Here is a 20,699-nt window from a genome sequence, read left to right on the forward strand (position 1 = left end):
AAACACATCTGCCACGCGTCCCATCTGCTCTCCCTGAGAGGCACGCTTGGTCCTGACAGGCGCTGTTCAAGTGGTGTGCTGTTCTGTGGAGTTGACAGAAAACACTAATTTGTATTATTAATGGCGGATCACTAATGCTCCCTGCTTCTGAAACACTGAGCAAAGTAAATAGGTTGGAACATCAACTTGTAAACTTGCTGGTGGGTTTTTCAAAATCCTGCATGCGTAGGTGAATTTTTCTCATTTCCACTTAGTGTAGGTAACAGTGTTCTTGCTTTGTCTTAGACCTTATAACTTTTTCAAGACATCGTGTGTTTTCCTTCCAAAAAATGAAACATTTATTTCAAAACATGTGTTCTTTCCTTCTTGGCATCAATGGCATGATTCTTTACATTAAGAGGCAAGGCTCAAGTGTGTGATGAAATAATTATTTACTATTCCTTTGTCTTTCAAGGAAAAAATATCATTAGACTATCCAAAAATTTAAATACTATATTCTAAAGTCAGAAAGAATTTAAAGCCTTGCCTGTTCTGCATGTCTGTTGGACAGCTTAGGGTTATGCACTCAACTCTTCAGGACATCTTTTCTGTGACATTTACTTACTTCCAGCAGGATCTTGCCATGTGCCAGCTCCTCCTCAAGGTGAACAAAAAAAAAGTGTCTCTCTCTGGGTGAAGGAAGATGGTGTGCAGCACAGGCATAGATAGGCAGTAGAGTTGTTTTTGTTGAATCACCTCTAGCTTTGAGTCAGAGATTTGTGGAGATACCTGATCAAAAGTGCAGTTACTAATTAGTGTGAGTACTTAGCTCTGTCTGGTCATATTAACTGTCAGCTGTATCCACCATGCTCATTATGAAGCTGTCACAGCTGCCTTGTGTACTGCTGCAGAGATTTACAGCATGAAGCTGTGGTGAGCAAGGAGTAACCTTCTCTGTTACCATGTTTGTCTGCAATGTGGAATTCACTGTAAGCAAGGGTTAGGTGTCCAAAGTACCAAGCTGGGCAGGATTTTACAGGGCTGCCTAAAAGGAAATACACATGCATATAGGGAGAGAAGTGATTCATTTTGGCAATGTTTGGTCCATAGACTTGTAAGTCTTCCTTTAGTAACTCCCTGCTTACTCAGAATGTCACAAAGAGAAAAGTAAAGGTTGGAAGCGTAAGTCAAAGAAAAGAATGAGGCCAGGGAGGCTTCTAGCAATGAAAAAAAAGTTGAGCAACTTTTGGTCAGCTAGCCGAGCTGTGTCAGGGTACATTTTGGTTCTGTGCTTCTTGGAAGCTGCTTTGTCTGGTACTCATGTTAACTCCTTGTGAAAGCTGTTATTCCGTGGTGGCTGCACTGCTCTGTCATGTTCAAGCATCTGACCTCTGCTGAAGAGGTTGAGGATGGACTTGTTTACTTGTCTTACAAAGCTTTTACAAGAATGTTTTTCTTGTCTTCTTGTTCTTCACCTGAGAGCGTTGTAAGGCAGAATATCTTATCATCATATTCCAACTAAGCATCATAACGATGGTAATGCCTACAGTGAGTTTGAGGAGGAAAAAAATGGATTGGGACTGCTTGAGAGAATAGTATCTGTTATGCTACAAAACGTTGTGCATGGAATTTGTAAAATAAAGGATATAATCACAGCATTCACTTAGTTAGGTGTGATCAGTGGTAAGCATTAACTCTCCTAGTTGTGCTTTTCAGATCAGCACCTTCAAAATTTATCAAATCAGCGTGTCAGCACATGAAAAGTTGTGTCAAGGAGTTCAGCAGACAGACCAGGGAGAAGGGAATAGGAACAGCAGTTTATCACCTCTGGAAAATGGTGTTAAACACTGGGAAACAGATAGGTGAGCTATTCATGCAGGACTTTTCTGTGAGTTATTGAGTTCAAGGCATCCTCTAAAGGGTAACAGATGTATTTGCAGTTGAGCTGTATACTGTATCACTTGTCCAGTGCTTTGTAATGTGTATGCTTGTTTTTACTTTAAACTGGTCCCTGGTGGTTTAACTGGATGTGATTCCTGCCCTTCCAGCCTTGTTTAGGCGTGTGGCCAGTGGGTTCCAGCAGCACTGCCTGACACTCCCATATGAAAATAGGGTGATCAGGCATGCTAGTAACTTTGTGTGTACCCTTGAAAACTTTCTCTGCAATTTTCTGTGATTTCCTTTAATAATTCAGCCCTGAATGCTATTAATCCAATCTCAACATTTCAGGAAAGTAATCAGCCTTTTCTCTGCCAAACTCATCTGTTCTTGGAAAAGCTTATGTACAGATCTTCTCTGTAACCCAAGAATGCTTTTTGAGAGAGGAGAGTATTTTGTTTGTTGAAATATGTGGTGAATTCTCAACTTTTTCTCCTTTGTGTTTGAACCTGGCCATTACTACTTCAGCTCTGCAAACTAGAGGAGTGAAAGCTTATTTACAGGTGGCCTATAAAGAGAGCAATCCTATAGAGGGCTGTGAATAAACATAGCAATTGTGTAATGAAGCAATTTGTCAGTGACTGCTAACAGGCCAGACTTCAGATGAAGGGTGGACAATGTAAAAATAACATGTTACAAACATGTCACAACATGATAGCAAATTCTTCCTGTTGATACCAGACCTTATGAAAAAGGGAACTCTTCTTTATGTCTCATGTCACTCATTTCTGGTATGAGAGGGAGGATCTGGTCCATGAACAGAGTAGATCTTCTAGTGACCTTAATATTAAGAAATAATAAAATCAGAGGAAATTAAGCGATATTAAGGAGAGCAAAACACCTAAAATTATGTAGATTTTTCCTCTGCATTGTTCCTCGTTACCCTTTCTGGTGTGTTTGCTTCGTGAGACCACGAGTTGCCATGGAGTGTAGCCTTGCCCAGGTAAGAGGGAGGCACTTTGTGCTCTTCCACAGGTCTTACTGGAGTGTTGCTGTAGAGACAAGTCAGTGCTTTGAGAGAAGCTTGTGTTGTCCTGTTCATTTCCAAGGAATGGAATTTCACAAAAAATCTTACTATTAGTGCTGACTTGCTCGTGAAGCGTTTTTACTTGGTCTTTGCCCTTGAATTCTGGACAACTGTCTCCAGAAATATTCTATGTGACATTTGCTCTTGGCAATCTTACTGCTTGTGCTGATCTGTTGTGTTTTGGCTTTTGTTTTTCTCTCCCTCTTGATTTAGATGAGAGATCTGTGGAACAGCAGAATTTTTCCTTTTTCTCAACGGACTATGAAAGCATATCAGGCAGCAGGACACAAACGGCCTTAGTAAGGAGTACTTTGGAGTCCCAGCAAAGTAATTTGCTTCAAACAGTTTTATCATCAGTTACCACTTCCTTTGATGGGACTTTACTTAGCCAAGAAGAAACAGCCATGATTTCAGAAGGGAGAAGTACGCCGATGGTAGATGTCTCTGTAAGGAGCAATGAAGCATTCCGAAGTGATGATGAATTTATTAGCTCCTTTTCAAAGGCACACTGGACTCCTCCCGTGAAGTCTTTTGCAGTTTTAACAGATCATCACTCAGTTAATACAGTAGAGCCATCAAGAGAAATGTTAGAAACTGTGTTGCTAACACCTTCATTATCTGTCCTTTCTTCACTGTATGATATCTCAGAAACAGCACAGCAGAAGACTCCGTTGAGTGCTGTCCCTGAACGCAGCTACACTCTCATGGAGCTAAAGCCTTTTGTACCAGATCCTGAAATACTAACAGCAAGCAGAGATGTGCTGTTGTACCCTCCAAATACAGCTGTTCCTTTCACTTCCATTCCTTCTGACAGGGGAGTTGTGGCACAGGAAAACATCAATGCAAGTTTAACAGCTCTGCCTTTTGGGGATGCTTCAGTGGGATCTCCTCTCCATCTCAAGCTGCTGGGTGAAACCAGCCCTGGGGCCCCAGATGCCACAGTGCAAGGTGCAGACCTGTATGGTGATGTTTACACCCATGTGAGTAGCAGGGCAGCAGAATCTCTCAGTCAAAGGACTTACCCCACTCCAAGCATTCCCTGGCACACACCAGCTTCAGCAGCCAGTGCTGAGCCTGCTTTTTATCCTATTAGTCTTCCACTTGTGTCTTTCCCTCTTGATTCAGCTGCCATTTCCGTGAACTCTAAAACATTTCTTAATGCCAGCCTGTTTACACGTGAATTCTCCACTACAGCACCAAATTTGCCTGCTGGTTCAGAAATACCGAGTCAATCAGAGCTTGCCAGTGAGCTCAAGAGTCCAGTGCCTTTCACGAGATCGTACAGTTACTGTCTGTATTGTGACTCTGTTTCCCTTCTGCCAGAAGCAGGCTTTGCCCCAGAACATGATGTGGGCTCAGGCGATGATGCTGAAACTTTGTCCATCAGAGCCTCTGAAGTACAAGGCATAACTGCATTTACAACTATAATTACTGATGGGTATGACTTAGAGGAACCTACACCTGAGATTTTTGATACTTCTTTTCCATCAAGACCAGTTGTTTCACTTTCTTCAAGACTTGCAGAAATCCCTGACTCAAGCATGTTTTTATTAAGCACTACAGACACTAGAACACCTATAACAATATCTCCCTCCTTCCATCAGCTCCCTGGGGAAACATCACTGAACATCTCTGTTTCCCAGACCCTCCCTGTTCTGGAAACAATTTCATTGACTCCAAGTGCTCATGTGGAATTTCCTGGTGCCACCACTGCTCTGTTGGACTCTGCCATCACCCCCAGTGAGCCAGTCACGTCGTTTGCAATCAGTCAGACAACCTTGCTGGAGCTGCCAGAATTAATGCCATCAGAATCCGTGGTTTTGCTTGGCAAGACATCCACAAGGGATGAACTGTCTTTAAATATTTCAGATTTTCCATCCAATCTTTTATCAACGCCGTTTCTTATTGAATCTAGCTACTTGTCTTTATCGCTGACCATGATAAATTCTTACTCTGTCATGCAAAGTGATTTATTAACACTGTTACCTCAGACCTTGTTGACTGGGACATCAGTACTTCCTGAGGATGTTACCAGCTGGGACTTAGCTACCACTGTCAGCTCTGCCACTGATGCCGAGGTTTCTCAGTTACATCTTAGCCAAACACCATACTTTCATTCCAACATATCGTCCCTTCCAGATGCACAGGTTCCTGAAATAATGCCATCATCAGAGTTTCACTCAGAGTCATCTGTGTTTCTGGAAGCATCCTCGGTACTGCCAGTGGGCTCTGAAGTTGTGTTTACCTCAGCTGCCACAGGAGCTACCTCTCAGTTGGAGCCTTCCCTCTCCACCTCTCCCTCTGTGGCTCCTCCCCTGGTGCTGCTCACTCCCGACACCCAGTCTGTTACCAGCAGCATCTTGCTCAGTGAAACAAATCTGATCTCTTCGTTTACTACCTTCCCAGCAACTCCTGTCTTAAACATATCTTCATCTCTACTTTCAACTGCTCTGGGTTCTGATGAGGATATTGGTGCTACAGTTAACCCCACGCTGCTTTTAACATCTGGCAGCAGGGGCAGCGTCCCTACAGCCATTCCTCCCACAGACCCTGACATCCTTGCATCAGATGCTGACACCATCAGCATAACACCCTTTCCTACAGCATCTCTGCCTGTGACCTCGTCGTTTGCTCCCACACAATTCCCTCTGACTACCAGCCCTCCCCCTGTACATGAAGTTCCATCAGGAAGCAGTGTAACTGCTGGTGCTGATCCATCAGCTCCTTCTACTGCTGCCACCAGTGCTACAGGCAGCCCAGGGACAATGTCCTCCAGTGCTACAGGCAGCCCAGGGACATTCTCCCCCACCCCTCTGAGGAGCACCGCTCCACCTGAAGTGGTGGCTGTGACCTCTGCTGTGGCAACCACCAGGCAGCCGTACGTCTGCGACATCACCGTTCCCGACGCTTACTTGGTCACTGCGGGTAAGATATCCCCAGCATTTTCATTTTGGTTTGCAGAAGCCACTGCAACATGAACCCCTAGCTAAATTGCAGATTTTGGATTAACTAAGTGGACCTTACGGTGTAAATTTAGACAAAGAGCTGTAAAAGCATTGATTTATCTTTTACTGTTAAAAATAATAGAGGTCATGTGAACAAAGTCCATTGTGAGAGTTACAAATACATCGCACTGCACAGAGAATGAAATTGTCCTCAAAAATTGCTGATACGAGTGTGCTGAGTTAGAGGCTGCTTTATCACTTCATTGGTTGTAAATGAATGTTACTGTCATGGTACTGTTCTGCCAAACTGTTTAATGTTCTGACTGAGTAAGTTTCTCCTTTCAGTTGTTGCTGCTGTTTATTAAAAAACACCTGCATGTGAGGTAATGTTGTCATATGTAAGAGGAGAATTGGTTTAAAAAAAGTTTGGGTTTTGCAACCATGTTTATAATTTCACCTTACTAGCTTATGTTTGTATCTTACCTCCTCCCATACTTACTTTCAACTGGATTTGGTGTGTTTGTAACCAGAAAAAGTGACATTACTGTGTTTCAAAATTAATTGTCTTAGCATCTGTGTTTGCTTTTCTGGTGTTTTCCTGCCTCTTCCTAGCTTGTTAACAAAACAGTGCCAGCAAACTAATCCAGGGCAGCTGCAGAAGTGCTGCATTTTCGTGCTGAGCAATACTTTTTACTCTCAAGACTTAGTTGCAAGAATTAAAGCAGAATGAGCATAATCTCATCCTCCAGATATGTAGGTGATCTAGCTGTGCTAGGGGTGAGGAAGACTTTTTTAAAATGTAATTTGAGTACTTTTGTAGGCAAGTTATTGATGGAAAGTAAATGCAGGATGACAACACAACACTTTGCAGTTATTTGCTTAACCCACAGTCACAGTGTCCAGTGTGCCTGTAACAGACATGACGTCTATTGGGATGTGGGGATTTTAAAGCTCTTTCTTACTCTGTGGATATCCCTTTCATTAATTAGTGTCATGTTTGCTTACTTTTTATTTAAGAGAAAAGTAGATGCATATTTTCTGTGGCTTTTGTCTGACCTTATCTGCATTCCATGTGTTGCCTACAAAACTTTTAACTGTGTTGTGACAGTGAACTCACTCACAAGTCAGACCAAATATGCTGCTACTTTCCCATTTGAATGCCTCAGTGGCTCTTTAAAAGTTTCTTTTATCAGAATGGTAAAGGCATTAGCTGTGGAAAAACAAAACAAGAGAAACTAAACTCACAGTTCCTTAAACTTTACAGTCACTTTTTAGGATACAGTCACACCTTCACCCCTGTCCTTGTTGTTCATCTTACCTGTTTGATGCAACTGATCTCACTACCTGCTTCTTCATGCACTGCACCGTTGAAAATGCAGCTTTGATTAAAAACCTAAGAGATGAAACTAAAAGTATTTTCTGACTGACATTAATTTCTAGTGCTGGCCCGAAGAGCTGTTCTACGAAATGTCACTGAATCCATCAGAGAAGTGCTCAGAGTTCAGTTCAGGAGATCAGTAGAGCTGGAGGTAAGTGGTATGAAGTGTATACAAGTACTCTTTGGTCAATATAATAGAGTAGGGGTTTAGTTCAAAAGCTAAAACAGTAATTCAAACAGTCCATAGATACTGTATCAGAGAGAGCTTTATTTTAAATGTTAGTCATGTGTTGGTTGTTTGTTTTTTTACAAGTGAACATGATGTCAACTTTTTTGCTTTTAGAATGCCATAATTTTCTAGGACAGACCTTTCTTGGTTTTGATAGAGGTGAGCAGGTCATGTCCAGAATCCACTGCTCACCTCCTTTGCCTGGTGAATTGAAACTGAAGAACTTTTATCCTTCAACATACCTGTTGAGCAGGTCTGTTTGTACTGCTAGCTGATTACATACTTTAGGCACTTTAGGCAAAATGAAACCTTCTGCACAGCCTTGTGCTATGTTATAAGTGAGACCATCAACTTGTATGGGAGGTGGTGGAATCCCAAATGCCATTTGGCATATGGAAAAGGTAAGGGGAAAAATCAGGTGTGCAATAGTAAGATGTTATTTCTAAGCCTTCAGGTAGGTGTAACTCCTGAACATAACTTGTATTTCTTCTCATTGAACATAACTTGCATTTCTCTGTGCACAGAATTGCTTGGTGCCTTTAATTTTGGTGTCTCCCATGATCACTGCACTCAGTAATTAAACAACTCCTGTCTGATGTTTGAGCATGTACATCTCTACTCAGTCAAGATAGGAGTGTTATAAATTCCTGCCAAACTTCAGCTACAGTGAGCTGCCTTTGTAAATTATAGGTAGTTTATGTCCTTTTAGCAACGCCTGCTAGTGAGCTACTTAGATTTTTTTAATATATATAAAGAGGTTTTTCGTCTGGTTTGTAAATTATACCTTCAGTTTGTGCAAACTGGAATAGTCAAGAAGAAGTCAGATGTTCATAATGATAGAAACATTTAATTTCAGTGACCTTACACAGCTCATTAATATGGAAGTGCTTATATTCTTACTATTAACAGCAGTAGGACAAAATCCATTTTAAGTAATATTTGAAGGTTAATTGGAACAAGCATTCAATATCTCGCTTTATATTTTTCCCTTTAATTTCCTGCCTTTGATGCCTGCTATTGCCTTATAAAGCTCTCAATAGAGAGAATGCTTCTAAGAAGTCCTAAGGCTTCTCAGAAGGAACTGTTTTTATAAATAATGCAGCTAGTCTGGCTTCATCCTTTGGAAAGTCTTTTTTATCTAAAGGAAAGACATCTTTGCTGAATCAGTTTTGCTTATTCTAGAATGCTGCTATCATATGGGTTCTGCACTAAAAATAATCACTAGCAAATATGTTTTCACCTCTAACTGTGGAATACTAACAAAACTGTTGGTTCAAAAAAGAGCTGTCTATAACAGCAGTATGTTGAGTGGTGATGTAATGCAGTATTTTAAACAGAATTTCTCCATCTTGCTAAACTTAATCAATCAAACAGACCTGACTTTTGTTAGTTGAAAGTACCTAGAAACCATGTGTGTGTTTGCAAGTTATGGTAAAGCAGTGCACTTCTCTAAGCTGCTTTTTTATTGTGTCTCTTATTACAGCTCACAGATGTTCCCTCACTGTGATGTAATGTACAGTAAATCAGGAGACAGTCCAGTTAAATTTAACTTTGTAGTAATGTATGCTTTAAAAATAAAATCCATGGCTGTGATGACTGTAACTGCTGCTCAGTTTAAATAAGAAGCAAGTTTAGCAGTGAAAGGAAGATTAAAGCATTTTTTGCCCTCAGCTTTTTCAGTTGAAACTTTGGTCTCTGCTACTTTATTGTTTCAAACACTGTGAGTTGCTGAAGTGGAAAAAAGAGGAGGGAGGATCCTGCCAAATGAAAAAAACTTCTGTCACTTTTTTCCCTAGGAAAATCCTTACCGTAAAGTAAGAAAAGCCAAAAATTTTAGAGTTTTTCCTTCCTGGTTTCAACATATTGCATCTGCAAAAGAATAAGACCCGATTGTCTGAGTAATTTTAGTCAACACTCTAATGTAAAGCTTATGACACTTGGGTAGGATCTGTTGTACAATGTTCTCTTGACTTGACTTGCACTGGGGTGTAAAATAAAATAGTGTTGGCAGAGACTCACTGCCAGGACCCCTGGTGCCATTATGTTCATGCCAGCAGGAAAAGGGTTTTTGTCAGCCTCATTTGTGCTTGGAAATTTTATCCTGCTTCTGGCATTTTTACCTTAGCCACTTGTTTGTTGTATTTAATGTGGGTTTGGTGTTGTCTCCTTAACCTACCAGTTCCCATATTCCCAAATCAGTGACCTCTGCCTCCAAAGTGTGGAGTTCAGGTCATTGCCAGGTAAATGCTTCTTCCAAAGATGCCACCTTGTGGGTCTGCACTGGCTTCATCTCTGCTTCACCACTGCTGAAGTTGTGGCTGGTACCACAGAGGTGTGCAAAACCAGTGATAACTGCTGCCTCAGGATCCTAATGTGTGTAGAAGCAGAAGCTTTATTTATTTTTAAGACATGTGAGCCTTTGTAGTCCATATTCAGGAAGTTAAACACCCTCTGCAGGCTCTTTATAGGATTCTTAATAAGGTGGTGGTGAGAAAATCAGTTGTTGATGCTTTCTGCCAGATGTTTACACAGCATGTAATACAGTGGAGTGTAGGCAAGGATTGGGTTGTGGCAAAGGTGCATCTTATCAAGTATTTTAGCTGACAATAAAACATCACAAGGGACAAAGAAAAGATAAAGTCATGTTTTTTCTAAATACTCTTCTAGCCTTAGTAAACTGAGTCTTAAAAGCTTTCTGTGCTGGATGTGCTCTCTCTTGTGAGGGTAGCTTGGAATGAGCTAGGTGGTGTCCTGGGAACAGCAGAGTTGGGTCAGGCATTGCATTTGGGAGCAGGGATAGCTTAACTTTAGGTGTTGTGAGAGTTCTTTGCTTCTGCTGAAGGTTTCTGCTTTTGCAATGAGCTCCAAACTGCACATGGAGTTCTGTGTGTGCTTCTCTGGCTGTCTGGCCCAAGGTGTTAAAGTTAAAATACTTGTACATATTAATATAAGAAATCCATGCTTGTGTACTTTAATAGCAACACTCTAAAATGTGATGGTTCAGCCACCTAATTTGTTAGCCTCCAGCTGTCCTAGCAGTAGAGGTGAAACTTCAAGAGAGAGCTGGATGGATGGCTGGGTCTGTGAACCATTAGAGCTGTGCCAAGAGCACTATTCTCATTCATGAATCATGATTCCAGAGTCATGAGATGTGCTCATCTAGCCTTGATAACTTAGTAGGCTTCTCTCTGAATTAGCTTGTAGACAGCATCAGGCTGTCATGGGTCTGTTATTTCTGTCACATGGATGAGGCTGAAGAGAGCTAATTCTAGACAACCCTGCCATATCTCAAGCAGAAATAGCTATTGTTTTGACTTGTAGTGGTTCTAATCTGCCTACCTCAAAATTACTGTTAAAAGTGGATTTTTATTTTGGATGTCCATTCTGGAGTTGCTGTTGCTCTTCTGATGCAGGGCAGCACAGAAGGGAACCAGTGTTAGCTGTTGAGCTGGAAAAGTGAATTCCATGGCTGCTTTCCTGGTTGTCTGTGGGGCAGCACAGCCAGGCAGAGATGGGGGCAGCTGAGTTGGTTTGCTTTTGAGTCTGAAATATCCAACTCCAGTGCATAAGTATGTGCTGACTGCAGCAAGCCTCTTCCTCACCATATACTGCTCCAGAAATCTCCAGCAAATTGTCACTGAGATTTGTAATTCTAATTCCTCTTTTCCTTGCCTTTTAAGCAGTCTCATTTGCAAGTAATGGGCAACTTTCTTTTGGCATGTGTTAGCCATTTTTAACTGCTGTTTCTGTTTGACAAACTGAAGCTGCAGAGATTATTTCATCATGAGATAAAAGAATAAAATTTCAGATAAGAGGAACTGAAAGGAGCTGTGCACATTATTCATATCAAACAAATTTGAGTTTTATGGATCTAAATCCATTTAAAATAAAAGTTGGATGTTGCATATATTTGTGGGCAAAGAAAGAAGAAAGGCATAATGAGCCGCATAGATTATTTTTCTCATTTCCTTCTGCTGCTGAGGTAGTTTCTGCTGGTGGAGATGAGCTCTCTGAAATGCAGGCATTTTAGAAGACAGGAAGGAGCTGCTTGCTGTCTCATCTGAACAGCAGTTGCCATCACTTTACACTACAGCAGAAACACCAAAAAGGAGTATGTGGGTCACAATTAAAGTGGCACTGTGGTTTTCTATAAGGCTGCTCCTGAAGCTGAAGGTATCCAACACATCCCTTCACCAGCATGGCACCTGCAAGGTGCTAGCATCCCTTCAGTGAATTTATCAGAAACTCTGGGTCTCTGGTTTACATTATTTATCCGTGAGGCCATCGTGTTGGATATCCCAAAATACTTCTGAATTGTGACTGGCACAGGCAAATAAAGCAAACTGGAGGAGTAAACCAAGGAAGGAAAAAAGTAATGATGGGGAAACAGGTGTTCTTAGTGTTGAGAGAGTTTATCTGAAGGAGGGAAGACACTGCAATATGTTTAAATAAATAAAACCCTTCTGTTTGTTCTACTTAGGTCGCTGAGAAATGATGGATAAGAGTGTTGGCATGGTTCAAGGTGTATATTTAACTTGCAGTCTCATTTCTTTTACATGATGTCTGAGGCTCCTCAGGGTTTTTAAAAAGACTCAAAGTCAGGACATGAATTAGAAGAGGAGAATTGTAATGTGGTAACTGTGTTGAAACAAGCAGATAAAAGTGTTCCCTGGAAGAAAGTTTCTTGAGTGTGAAAATTATATCTAAAGAGCATTGGTTATGTGTATTTTACTCCTTGTGTGCCACATATGAATGGTATAGGATGCATTCACTGTGTGGCATGACTGAAATGCAGCAGCAGCTATGCAAGCAGTTCAGAAAGTAAACAGGAAATCTGTATGGGAATGTTATGTACACCAGGGGAATGTAGGCAAGGGGGAGTGCTAATATGTGGGAATGTGATAAATCAAGAAGTGCTGAGATTGGTGTGGTGTACTGCAGAGATTCCAGTAGGTGCACCTGGCACAGGGGAGTTGCCTCTGATGCACTGGAGCAGAGGCTGCAAGGCTCAGCACTTGTGTTTGAGCTTCTGCTGCTCTTTGAAAAATAAAGACTGCATTTTCCTGCCTCTCAATGAGGTGGCTTTTAACTCCATGAGACTGTGTAGGTCTAAAATGTTGCCAGATTTAACATTGACATGTGTGGATTTTCTTAATTTCAGATTTTTTTCTTTTTTTGTAGGTTTATAAAATTTCCCCCAGATTTGCTTTCTTGGTGACATCTGGTCCCTTTGTTTACACGGCAATAGCTGTCATAAATGTGCTTGTGAACAGCAGTCTTCTTCGTGGGGAGGCCCCCATCATCCTCTCACTGCACCCTTCTTTCACTGTGCCAGACAACAGATTCCAGGTTCAGACAGGTGAGTTCCTCCTGACACAGAGGGGAAAAGGTGGCTTCCTGTTGATTCACACTTCTTCACTTGCAGTGCAAGGTCGAGACAAAACCCTCTGTTCTACTGTGATTCTTAATTCTTTTTGTTAATGACATAATTTACAGGTCTGTGGCAGAGAGGTGGTAAATTGTAAATAGTTAAACCCATCACTTCGTGGTTTTTTCAGGACTTTTTTTTGGTACATTGCAAAATAGCTGTGCTCTTTCTCTTCTCAAGGTGAGAAGAGAAGAAAGAAAGCAAATCCATGAAACATTTATTCATAAAATCACAGTGCAGCTACTTTGTAATGCTTGTGTCAATTTCAGATTAAATTTATGTTAAGAGCTGCCTTTTTGTGTTGTCATGATGTAGGAGAATTGGTGAGCAGGAGGATTGGTTGCTTGTGTATAACATGAGCAGGAGGATTGCTTATGTAGTACACAGCTTTCCATGGCTGCTGTATTGCAACAGTTCATGCAAAGTTTGACTGCTGATAATCATAAGCAAAATGGTACCCATGTAATAGATTTTCAGAGTCAATGTTGTCATTTAAAATCTTCTTTGGGCCCTGTTTGCATGATAAAACTGCTTGCCTGGTTGGTTGGCTGTGTAATGAGGTAGTGACAGGGACTGAGCATACAAGCAGAATTAACAAATGTCAACATGGTACTTTTGTTCAGATACACTTTGTGTGTTGGTGTGCTGTGTTAATAATCGTACGGCAAGACATCACTTCAACTATGCAGGTGTGATGTCTTTTTCCACTGCTTAACATGGTTATATAGATAGACAGGAGGTGTATTTTTTGGGTTTGAACTTTGTATAATGTTGCTATTAGGATCTGTAAGCTAACTGTAGCATTTCTTTGGGTAAGGCTATATGTGGAAATCCACGAATGTGCAAGTTTTTAAGGTCTGTGTGCCTGATCACCTTCCTCCACTCACTCTTTCTACCTTGTGCTCTTTTGTTCTCTCTTCTGAACTTAAAGATGTCTGTATCTAAATTTAACAGATAGCTCACTAAGTGTTTTGAAAGTATTAGACCAATATTAATGTGCATTAATTGATCCAATATGTAGTCTTTTAGGCAAGCTAAATACTGTATTTCAGGCTACAAGAAAGAGATATTTGTTGCTTTATTTTCTGAAGATTTTCATGGATTGGCTGGGTGCTCAGAATTTCAGTGTGGCCAGTTCAGTGGTCAGGTGAGGTGAAGTTAGCCACATGTATATAGTGAAGGTCTTTTAGTATAGAAGAGGAAACAGTCAGTATTTTGTCACTAGTATCTTTCAGAGATCTAATGACTGCTGCAACCAGTCTTAGTGACAATTTACTACAGCAACACAAAATGTGTTTTTAATGTATTTTCATCTGGTGTTTCACTGAATGTGTCCTGAGCTTCATGAAAGAGAAAAATGATAGCCTTGTGAATTCTGTTGTTTTGTTCTCTCTCATGGAAGTACTTTGCTGTAGGAATAATTGCCCTTTGCTTTCAGTGCTTCAGTTTGTACCTCGAAACGTGGATATTGGATTCTGCACCTTTAGCCAGCGCATTGAGAGAGGGCTGACAATGGCATTCCTGGAGGTGAACAAGCACCAGGAGTCCTACAACTTCACTGTGCAGGTGAGAGGATGAGCATGGTTTGTGTCTGTCCCTTTCCCCCCTCACCTTTGCTTGTCCTGAAGAATGATTTAGGTGTTCTCTGGCTGTCACTTGCAGCCTAGGTCATGTAGACCTACGAGGCTTTGTCATGAAGTCAGTTGGGTTTTTCCTCCTAAAAAATAACAAGGCGCAACATGTTACAAGCTTTTTGAAAAAATGATCCAAGGTGATGGTTTATATCCAAAAGCATTATTGAATTATGAGAGGGTTTATAATTTCTCAAATAAAACTGTTCCAGCCCTTACCAGAGTCACTCCCATCATAGTTTCCTGTAAAAGACTAAGGTGTGGTTAAAAAGTTTTTGCTGGAAGAAAGCTTTCAGGTCTCATTGCCATGCTGGAGACCCCATTAGGGAATATGGGAGTTACATGACCCTGCCATCATGTGAGCAACCATACTACTTTCTTCTGAGGTCTAGAAATACTTACAGTATATGATGTCTGTGACAGCTGCTGCTGGAACTTCACACATGAAAGGTGTTGCACATGTGCAGAGCCCTGAATCACACAGCAGAGCTTAGAGCTCCCTGGAAAGTCAGTAATTCAATTTAATGAGATCAACTCCCTCTTCTGTTTGAATTCTTAAATTTAATCTAACTTTGTTGTAATACCAAACTCAGTAAAAATTTGATTATGTTGTTTAACTGACACCATAAATACCCATCTGTTGTACACTAAAATAAATTGAGGAAGAAAAATTACAAATTTTAGAGTACCTGAAGTACTATGTAGTACATACAGAAGAGTGCTCAGAACTTCAAACACAGTGTCACTGCATAGACTGAAGACAAACAATTTCTTCGGCTATCAGCTTAGCCAACTTACTTTAAATACTTCTTATTTTTCAGAAGAGGTTTATTGACATGAATACAGTTGCTGTGTATATTGGTGTCACAAAAAGGCTTCTAACAAGTGGTGGGTTTGGGTGTGTGTGATGCAGGAGATTTTTACCAAGAGAACATCCATTTTCAGAACTTGATCAATCCCTCTCTTCTTTTCCACGCAGTTTGGCATTCATCTAAGACTTATTTAATACTAGATTTATTTGTCTGTCTTGCTGTCTGTCTTGCTAGGTGGTTTTTTCTCATTTTTTTCTGGGCTGTAGCTGTCAGATCATTCTAGGTTATGATTGACCTTAAAGGATGACTCTTGGAAGAGCAATTCACATGTAACTTTGCCTCTTCTGAGACTCAGCTGGCTAAACCAATCTGGAACAGATGTTCCTCTGTCTTGATGTGAATTGCCCCCCCTCTTCATATAAGAGGGAAAAGAAAAGTCTGTCAAGGAAGGGATGGAATGGCAGTGATTTGATTTTGCTGACCTTGCTTCAATGCTGTCTTTTCAGATACTGAACATAACTCTGAGCAGGCCTGGGGTGGCATTTCGACAGGGCCCTGTGAGCATTGTCTTTGCCATCCAAGACAGGTACGGTTTTCTCAATGGGTCTGAAGTCAGTGAGCAGCTCAGAAACTTGTCCGTGGTGGAATTCAGCTTCTATCTGGGCTTCCCTGTGCAGCAGATTGCTGAACGTGAGTATTTGCTGTCATCCAATACTGCAGAATACTTCTGTCCAGTATTTTCCCTCTGTATAATTTTAAAATAATTTCTTCCATAATGCAGCTTCAAGTGCCTAACTTGAATCATGAGTTCTGCAGGGCAATCTGTGCCTCTTTCTGCTCACAGTTTGGTGTTACAGCATCTTGCTGCTTTTGTCATCATACTTTCCTTTTGTGCTGGGTCAGTTGTGCTTAACCTGGCTTCGTCAGTTCATTGGTCTTAGTCCAGATCTAAAAATAAGAAAATCACTTAGATCAGTATTGCTGTGAAGTGCAGTGCAAGGTGTGTCTCTGTGCTTATGTCTAGAGTGACCTTTTCTTATTCTCAGGAAGGTTCAATGCTTTCAGCTGCTCATAACCATGTCTCTGACTTCTAGAAACTCCTGGGACACTGGCTCCATAAGTTGATATTTGCCCAAATAGTCTGAATTAATTTGTCTATGCAATCTGCTAAGTTTTAAGGTAGTACCTTTCTCACTTTTTATGTACATTTGCATGGCAAGTCTTTTTTTCCAGACCACCATCATTCTAAACACAGATGAGTGGGAACTGCCTGCATAACAGAGCTTGCTTGACACTTGGCCTTGACAATTTATATTAGATTTTAGATTTTTCAGATAACTCAGGAACATAAGCAAGATCATGGGAGAATAATACTTGCCTTTCCTGCTGGTGGGTGTCACTGACTCAGCCCATTAATTCCCTATTTCTCCTATCTCACCATGCTTTTTGATTTTTTGAGTTATTTCTGTGAGCTGTAGAGATGCATAACATCTGTCACAGTGAGTTTTACAATATAGTTAAACATTTTGTGGAAAATCAGGTCTAATTGTAGCTGGTGTTCTTTATGCAGCTGTCTATGTCAGTAAAAATACTGCAAAGAGAGTCAACAGAAAAGTTGCTCTCCTTAGCAACTTTCAATCTAGGTAAGATGATTGCACAGGATACTTCCCCATTTAATGGATGCACTCTAAACTTACTAATTTTTTGAAGCTTTTGATTTCATGTTTTCAGCATTTTTGATCTCTCTACTCCCATAATCAATTAAAAGATGTATGAGGTTGTTGTTAGTGGAGCCAGGACCAAGTCTTGAGAATCCCTGTCCATAGATGACCAGCATTTTTTTTTATCTTGGAAGCCCCAGAACATCTCACATTGTGGGCTATGGTTTTTATTGCTCACTGAATGCAAATGAAATGTTGCTCTTGCCTTGATTGCTTGAAAGACACCTCTCTTTACTCTGTGTCCTCTCTTGTATGCATTTGAGCTTGAATTTAGGTAGCTTTTAGTCTCTGGTAATATTTTTGGTGTTGAGGGATGCTTTTTCCCTGGGATGTAAGAGCCTACATTGGCTCTTATGGCTTTTAGTCTTGTCCACATATTCTGAAATTATATTTGTAGTGCATTTGCAGGTTAACCCTTGCTGAGCATCCATCTTCTGGATTGTGCAATGGAGCTACAGTGCAATTAAGTGATAACAGAATTTCTACCAAGGCTGGTGTAGCTTGAAAGACAGGCTGGTCATCGGGGGAAGACATTCCTGTTCAAGATGAATGTACATGGTTCTCCTTGGCCTTGGAACTAGATGACCTCTAAGGTCCCTTCCAAACCAAACAATTCTGTGATTCTGTTTTCCTTTCCTGATGGTACTTAGGAAATTTGAAATTACTTTAGTATTTGTGTGAGGAGCTGTGCCTGTGTTTGTGAGCTGCATGTGTACAGTGCCTGGTCAGTGGGGATGATGCCAGTGCCAGTGGAGCCCTGTGGTCACTCACATGCCAATTACAAAGCAAAGTGAAGTAGGATGACTGGACAGCTCAAGATTTTTAGGAACTATGAGATCTTCCCAAAGATTGCAATGTAGAAAACATGAGGATTTGGTGGATAAGGTGTCCTAAATTAAGGAATATCTTGTCAGCAATTTGACTTTCTTGCTGTTAGAGGAGCTCACATTTAGTATAGATTGAGCCCATTGTAGGACAGCGCATTTGGGTTTGAAATGGTCTAGTTTGGTCTCAGTAGTGCTTTAATTTTGGAATACCAGCTCTGGTGCTATTTGGTAAGTTGGCAAAGTGGGAACAGTTTCTCAGATTACTAGAGCTGTGGGTCCTTCTGTCAGCAAGCACAGAAATGATGAATGTAGTTCAGACTCTTTTTATCAGTGAGACAACCACAGCCAGTTATTTTTAGCTGTTCCTGCAGTTTTTTACACTGCTGCTGTGACTGGATTTTAAACCTAAGGCTTTTAGATCTTCAGATTCAGAGCCAAAAATCCTGTCCCAAGGCTCGGCAGCATTGGGCAGATCCTTCCTGAAACATCTTATTCAAGAGACTGTTGAGGGTGACCAACAGCCAGATCCTCAAAGCTGCTTTAGCAGGGAGATGCCTAAATGTTTTTGTTTTCTAGGCCCTGAACTCTACAGAGCAGCTGTAGCAGGGAAGGTGTTACAACACCTTAGATTGATATAGCTGCTTTGGTCTGTGCTGATTAATATGCAAACCTTTGCTTTCAGTGTGATTTTTTTTCTAGGAATGTTGGATATTTACATGTAAACCATCTATATATGTTAGTGTTCATATGTCAATATAAAATGTTCCATGCCATACTGTTCTGTGCCATTTGTGCCTTAGTTTATCAGGCATGCTAACAATTCATACTCTTGGTGTGACTTGTCTTTTTCCATTGAGGACTCTATGCATGATCTTGTAAGTTTTGTAGCTGCATCTGAAGAAATTATTTGTGGTTGAGTTGAGTGCCAGGGCCCAGCCCCCAACCTTGGGGGTTGAAGTTGGTCATACCCAAGAAAAGCTACTTGTGCATTTCTACATTATTGAGACCATGACATCAATATCCCAAATATGAGCCTTGTTCCAAAGAGAGTACTTGCTCCTTGCCGCTTGTTCATTTTGCATTGCCTTTCACACACTGTCCTCTCATGGTTTTTATTCACATAAATAATATGTCCTGTTTATAGTTTTAACTGTGTGGTTTGTCCCTTCCCATTGTTAGCACCAGGAATTCTTTGTCAGTTTTTTCCCCACTCACATAGAGTCAGAATTAGGAGTGAAAGTTGTTTTGCAGGAATAGGGCTGTGAAAATGGCAAAACCTGGAAACTTCCAGACTTCCTTCTTTCCTCACAAGACTTCTAGGTGACTTGAGCAATGTGTTTCTATTCAAATGTCCAGTTTACACCTTTCTTATGCTTATTTTTCATTGTCCACCTCACAGCTCATGTTTCAGATTGAAAATTGCTTAGATGGTCATGACCTACAAGTCAGCAGAAAGAAAACCAAGTCCAATCACAGGGTTTGGATGCTAGTTCATTAAAAATAACAGGAAACTATATATTTAGTATCTCTTTATGGCTAGCAGATTTCTTGGTGGACAGGTAAAGGCTAGCTGTGGAGTAGATGGCAATATTTGCCTTCATGAACTTACCGTGACTAAAGTTCTTTGTTTTTCTTAGGACTTCAAGTCCTAAGAGAGTAGAGAGAGTAGAGAGAGTTGCCTTGGGACTTGATAATTTTTAGTTGTAAGTAGCACTTTGATGCATGTCATCTATTTTGGCTGTCTTGGAGATGTTGCAAGGCCAATAGGATAAATATAAAATTGTATGATATGGTCCAAGGACTGCAAAATATTTGGCAGTTTTTTCTGGGTGGATTTTGGATCAGGTTTTAAACAGACGCAGTGTGTTGCTATTGCCCACACCCCAGTATCTGCATGGAATCTTATTTTTCATTTAATGCCTTCTCATTTCAAATACTGCATTCCCTCCACGCTTTCTACTACAGTTCTCCATTGATCAGAAATAAGAATGATCAGCATGACACCAGATCTGTCCTGCATGGTCCCACACATCTGTAAGAGAGAGAGATCCTAACAGCATCTGGCAATGGCCACACTGCCTGAGTGGTGTGCCTTAGACTGCTCTTAGTAGGTCTCTGGGGAGCAGGTGACCCTTTCCCTTTTCATTCAGCCCCAAATTGATGCTGTTACACGGTATGGTGCTCCAGGGCTCCCTGTTAGCATCTTCTAATGATGCCAGCATCTACTTCATTAATGCAGCCAGAGTCATTAGCAGACCAGCTGCAATCTAGCTAATAATTGCATTTTGTCTATCCAGCTTCCCTCTCAGAATAACAATCAGTCAGTGCTGTTTGTAATTGTTAGTTCAGAGGACATCAGAACTCTTGTAAATTTGATCTTACTGCAGTGCTGAGACTCCAGATGAGCCCAAGGTCTGTGTGTCAGTGAGACACTACAGTGACCTGTAGTATAAGAATTGGAACCTGGATTGGCTGACTTCTGACAGTTTTCAGCATTCTTTGTCAGGTTTTAGAACCTAGTCTTAGCTGGCAATGATCACAGCAGCACATCTTCCTTTTCAATGTCAAGATTTTCTGCTCAAGTTGGTTTATTTTTAAGTTGCATTAATTCCATGGAAAGTTTAAATGAATAGTCACCCAGCAATTTGCATGAATTAAATAATTTTCAAGTACTAATTAGAAAAAGTGTGAAGAGCACAGTAAGTATTGAAGTGAAACACGATTTTGGGTAAAAGAAGAAAAAACTCAAAATTGCTAGGAGTCAAAGCATTATGGTCACTGGAA

At 40.8% G+C, this 20,699-nt stretch overlaps 1 protein-coding gene across 1 annotated transcript in view; it reads left to right on the top strand.

Annotated features, from left to right (window-relative positions):
- KIAA1549 (KIAA1549 ortholog) overlaps positions 1–20,699 on the top strand; it is a 142,072-nt gene that overhangs the window by 65,309 nt on the left and 56,064 nt on the right. Inside the window, exons 2-6 of the mRNA XM_058805299.1 lie at positions 3,158–5,869; positions 7,330–7,418; positions 12,678–12,855; positions 14,363–14,490; positions 15,874–16,057. Coding sequence (XP_058661282.1) covers positions 3,158–5,869; positions 7,330–7,418; positions 12,678–12,855; positions 14,363–14,490; positions 15,874–16,057 — 3,291 coding nt within the window. The remainder of the gene's footprint in view (positions 1–3,157; positions 5,870–7,329; positions 7,419–12,677; positions 12,856–14,362; positions 14,491–15,873; positions 16,058–20,699) is intronic.

The sequence above is a fragment of the Ammospiza caudacuta genome, chromosome 5 (assembly GCF_027887145.1).
Source record: "Ammospiza caudacuta isolate bAmmCau1 chromosome 5, bAmmCau1.pri, whole genome shotgun sequence".
Classification (NCBI taxonomy): domain Eukaryota; kingdom Metazoa; phylum Chordata; class Aves; order Passeriformes; family Passerellidae; genus Ammospiza; species Ammospiza caudacuta.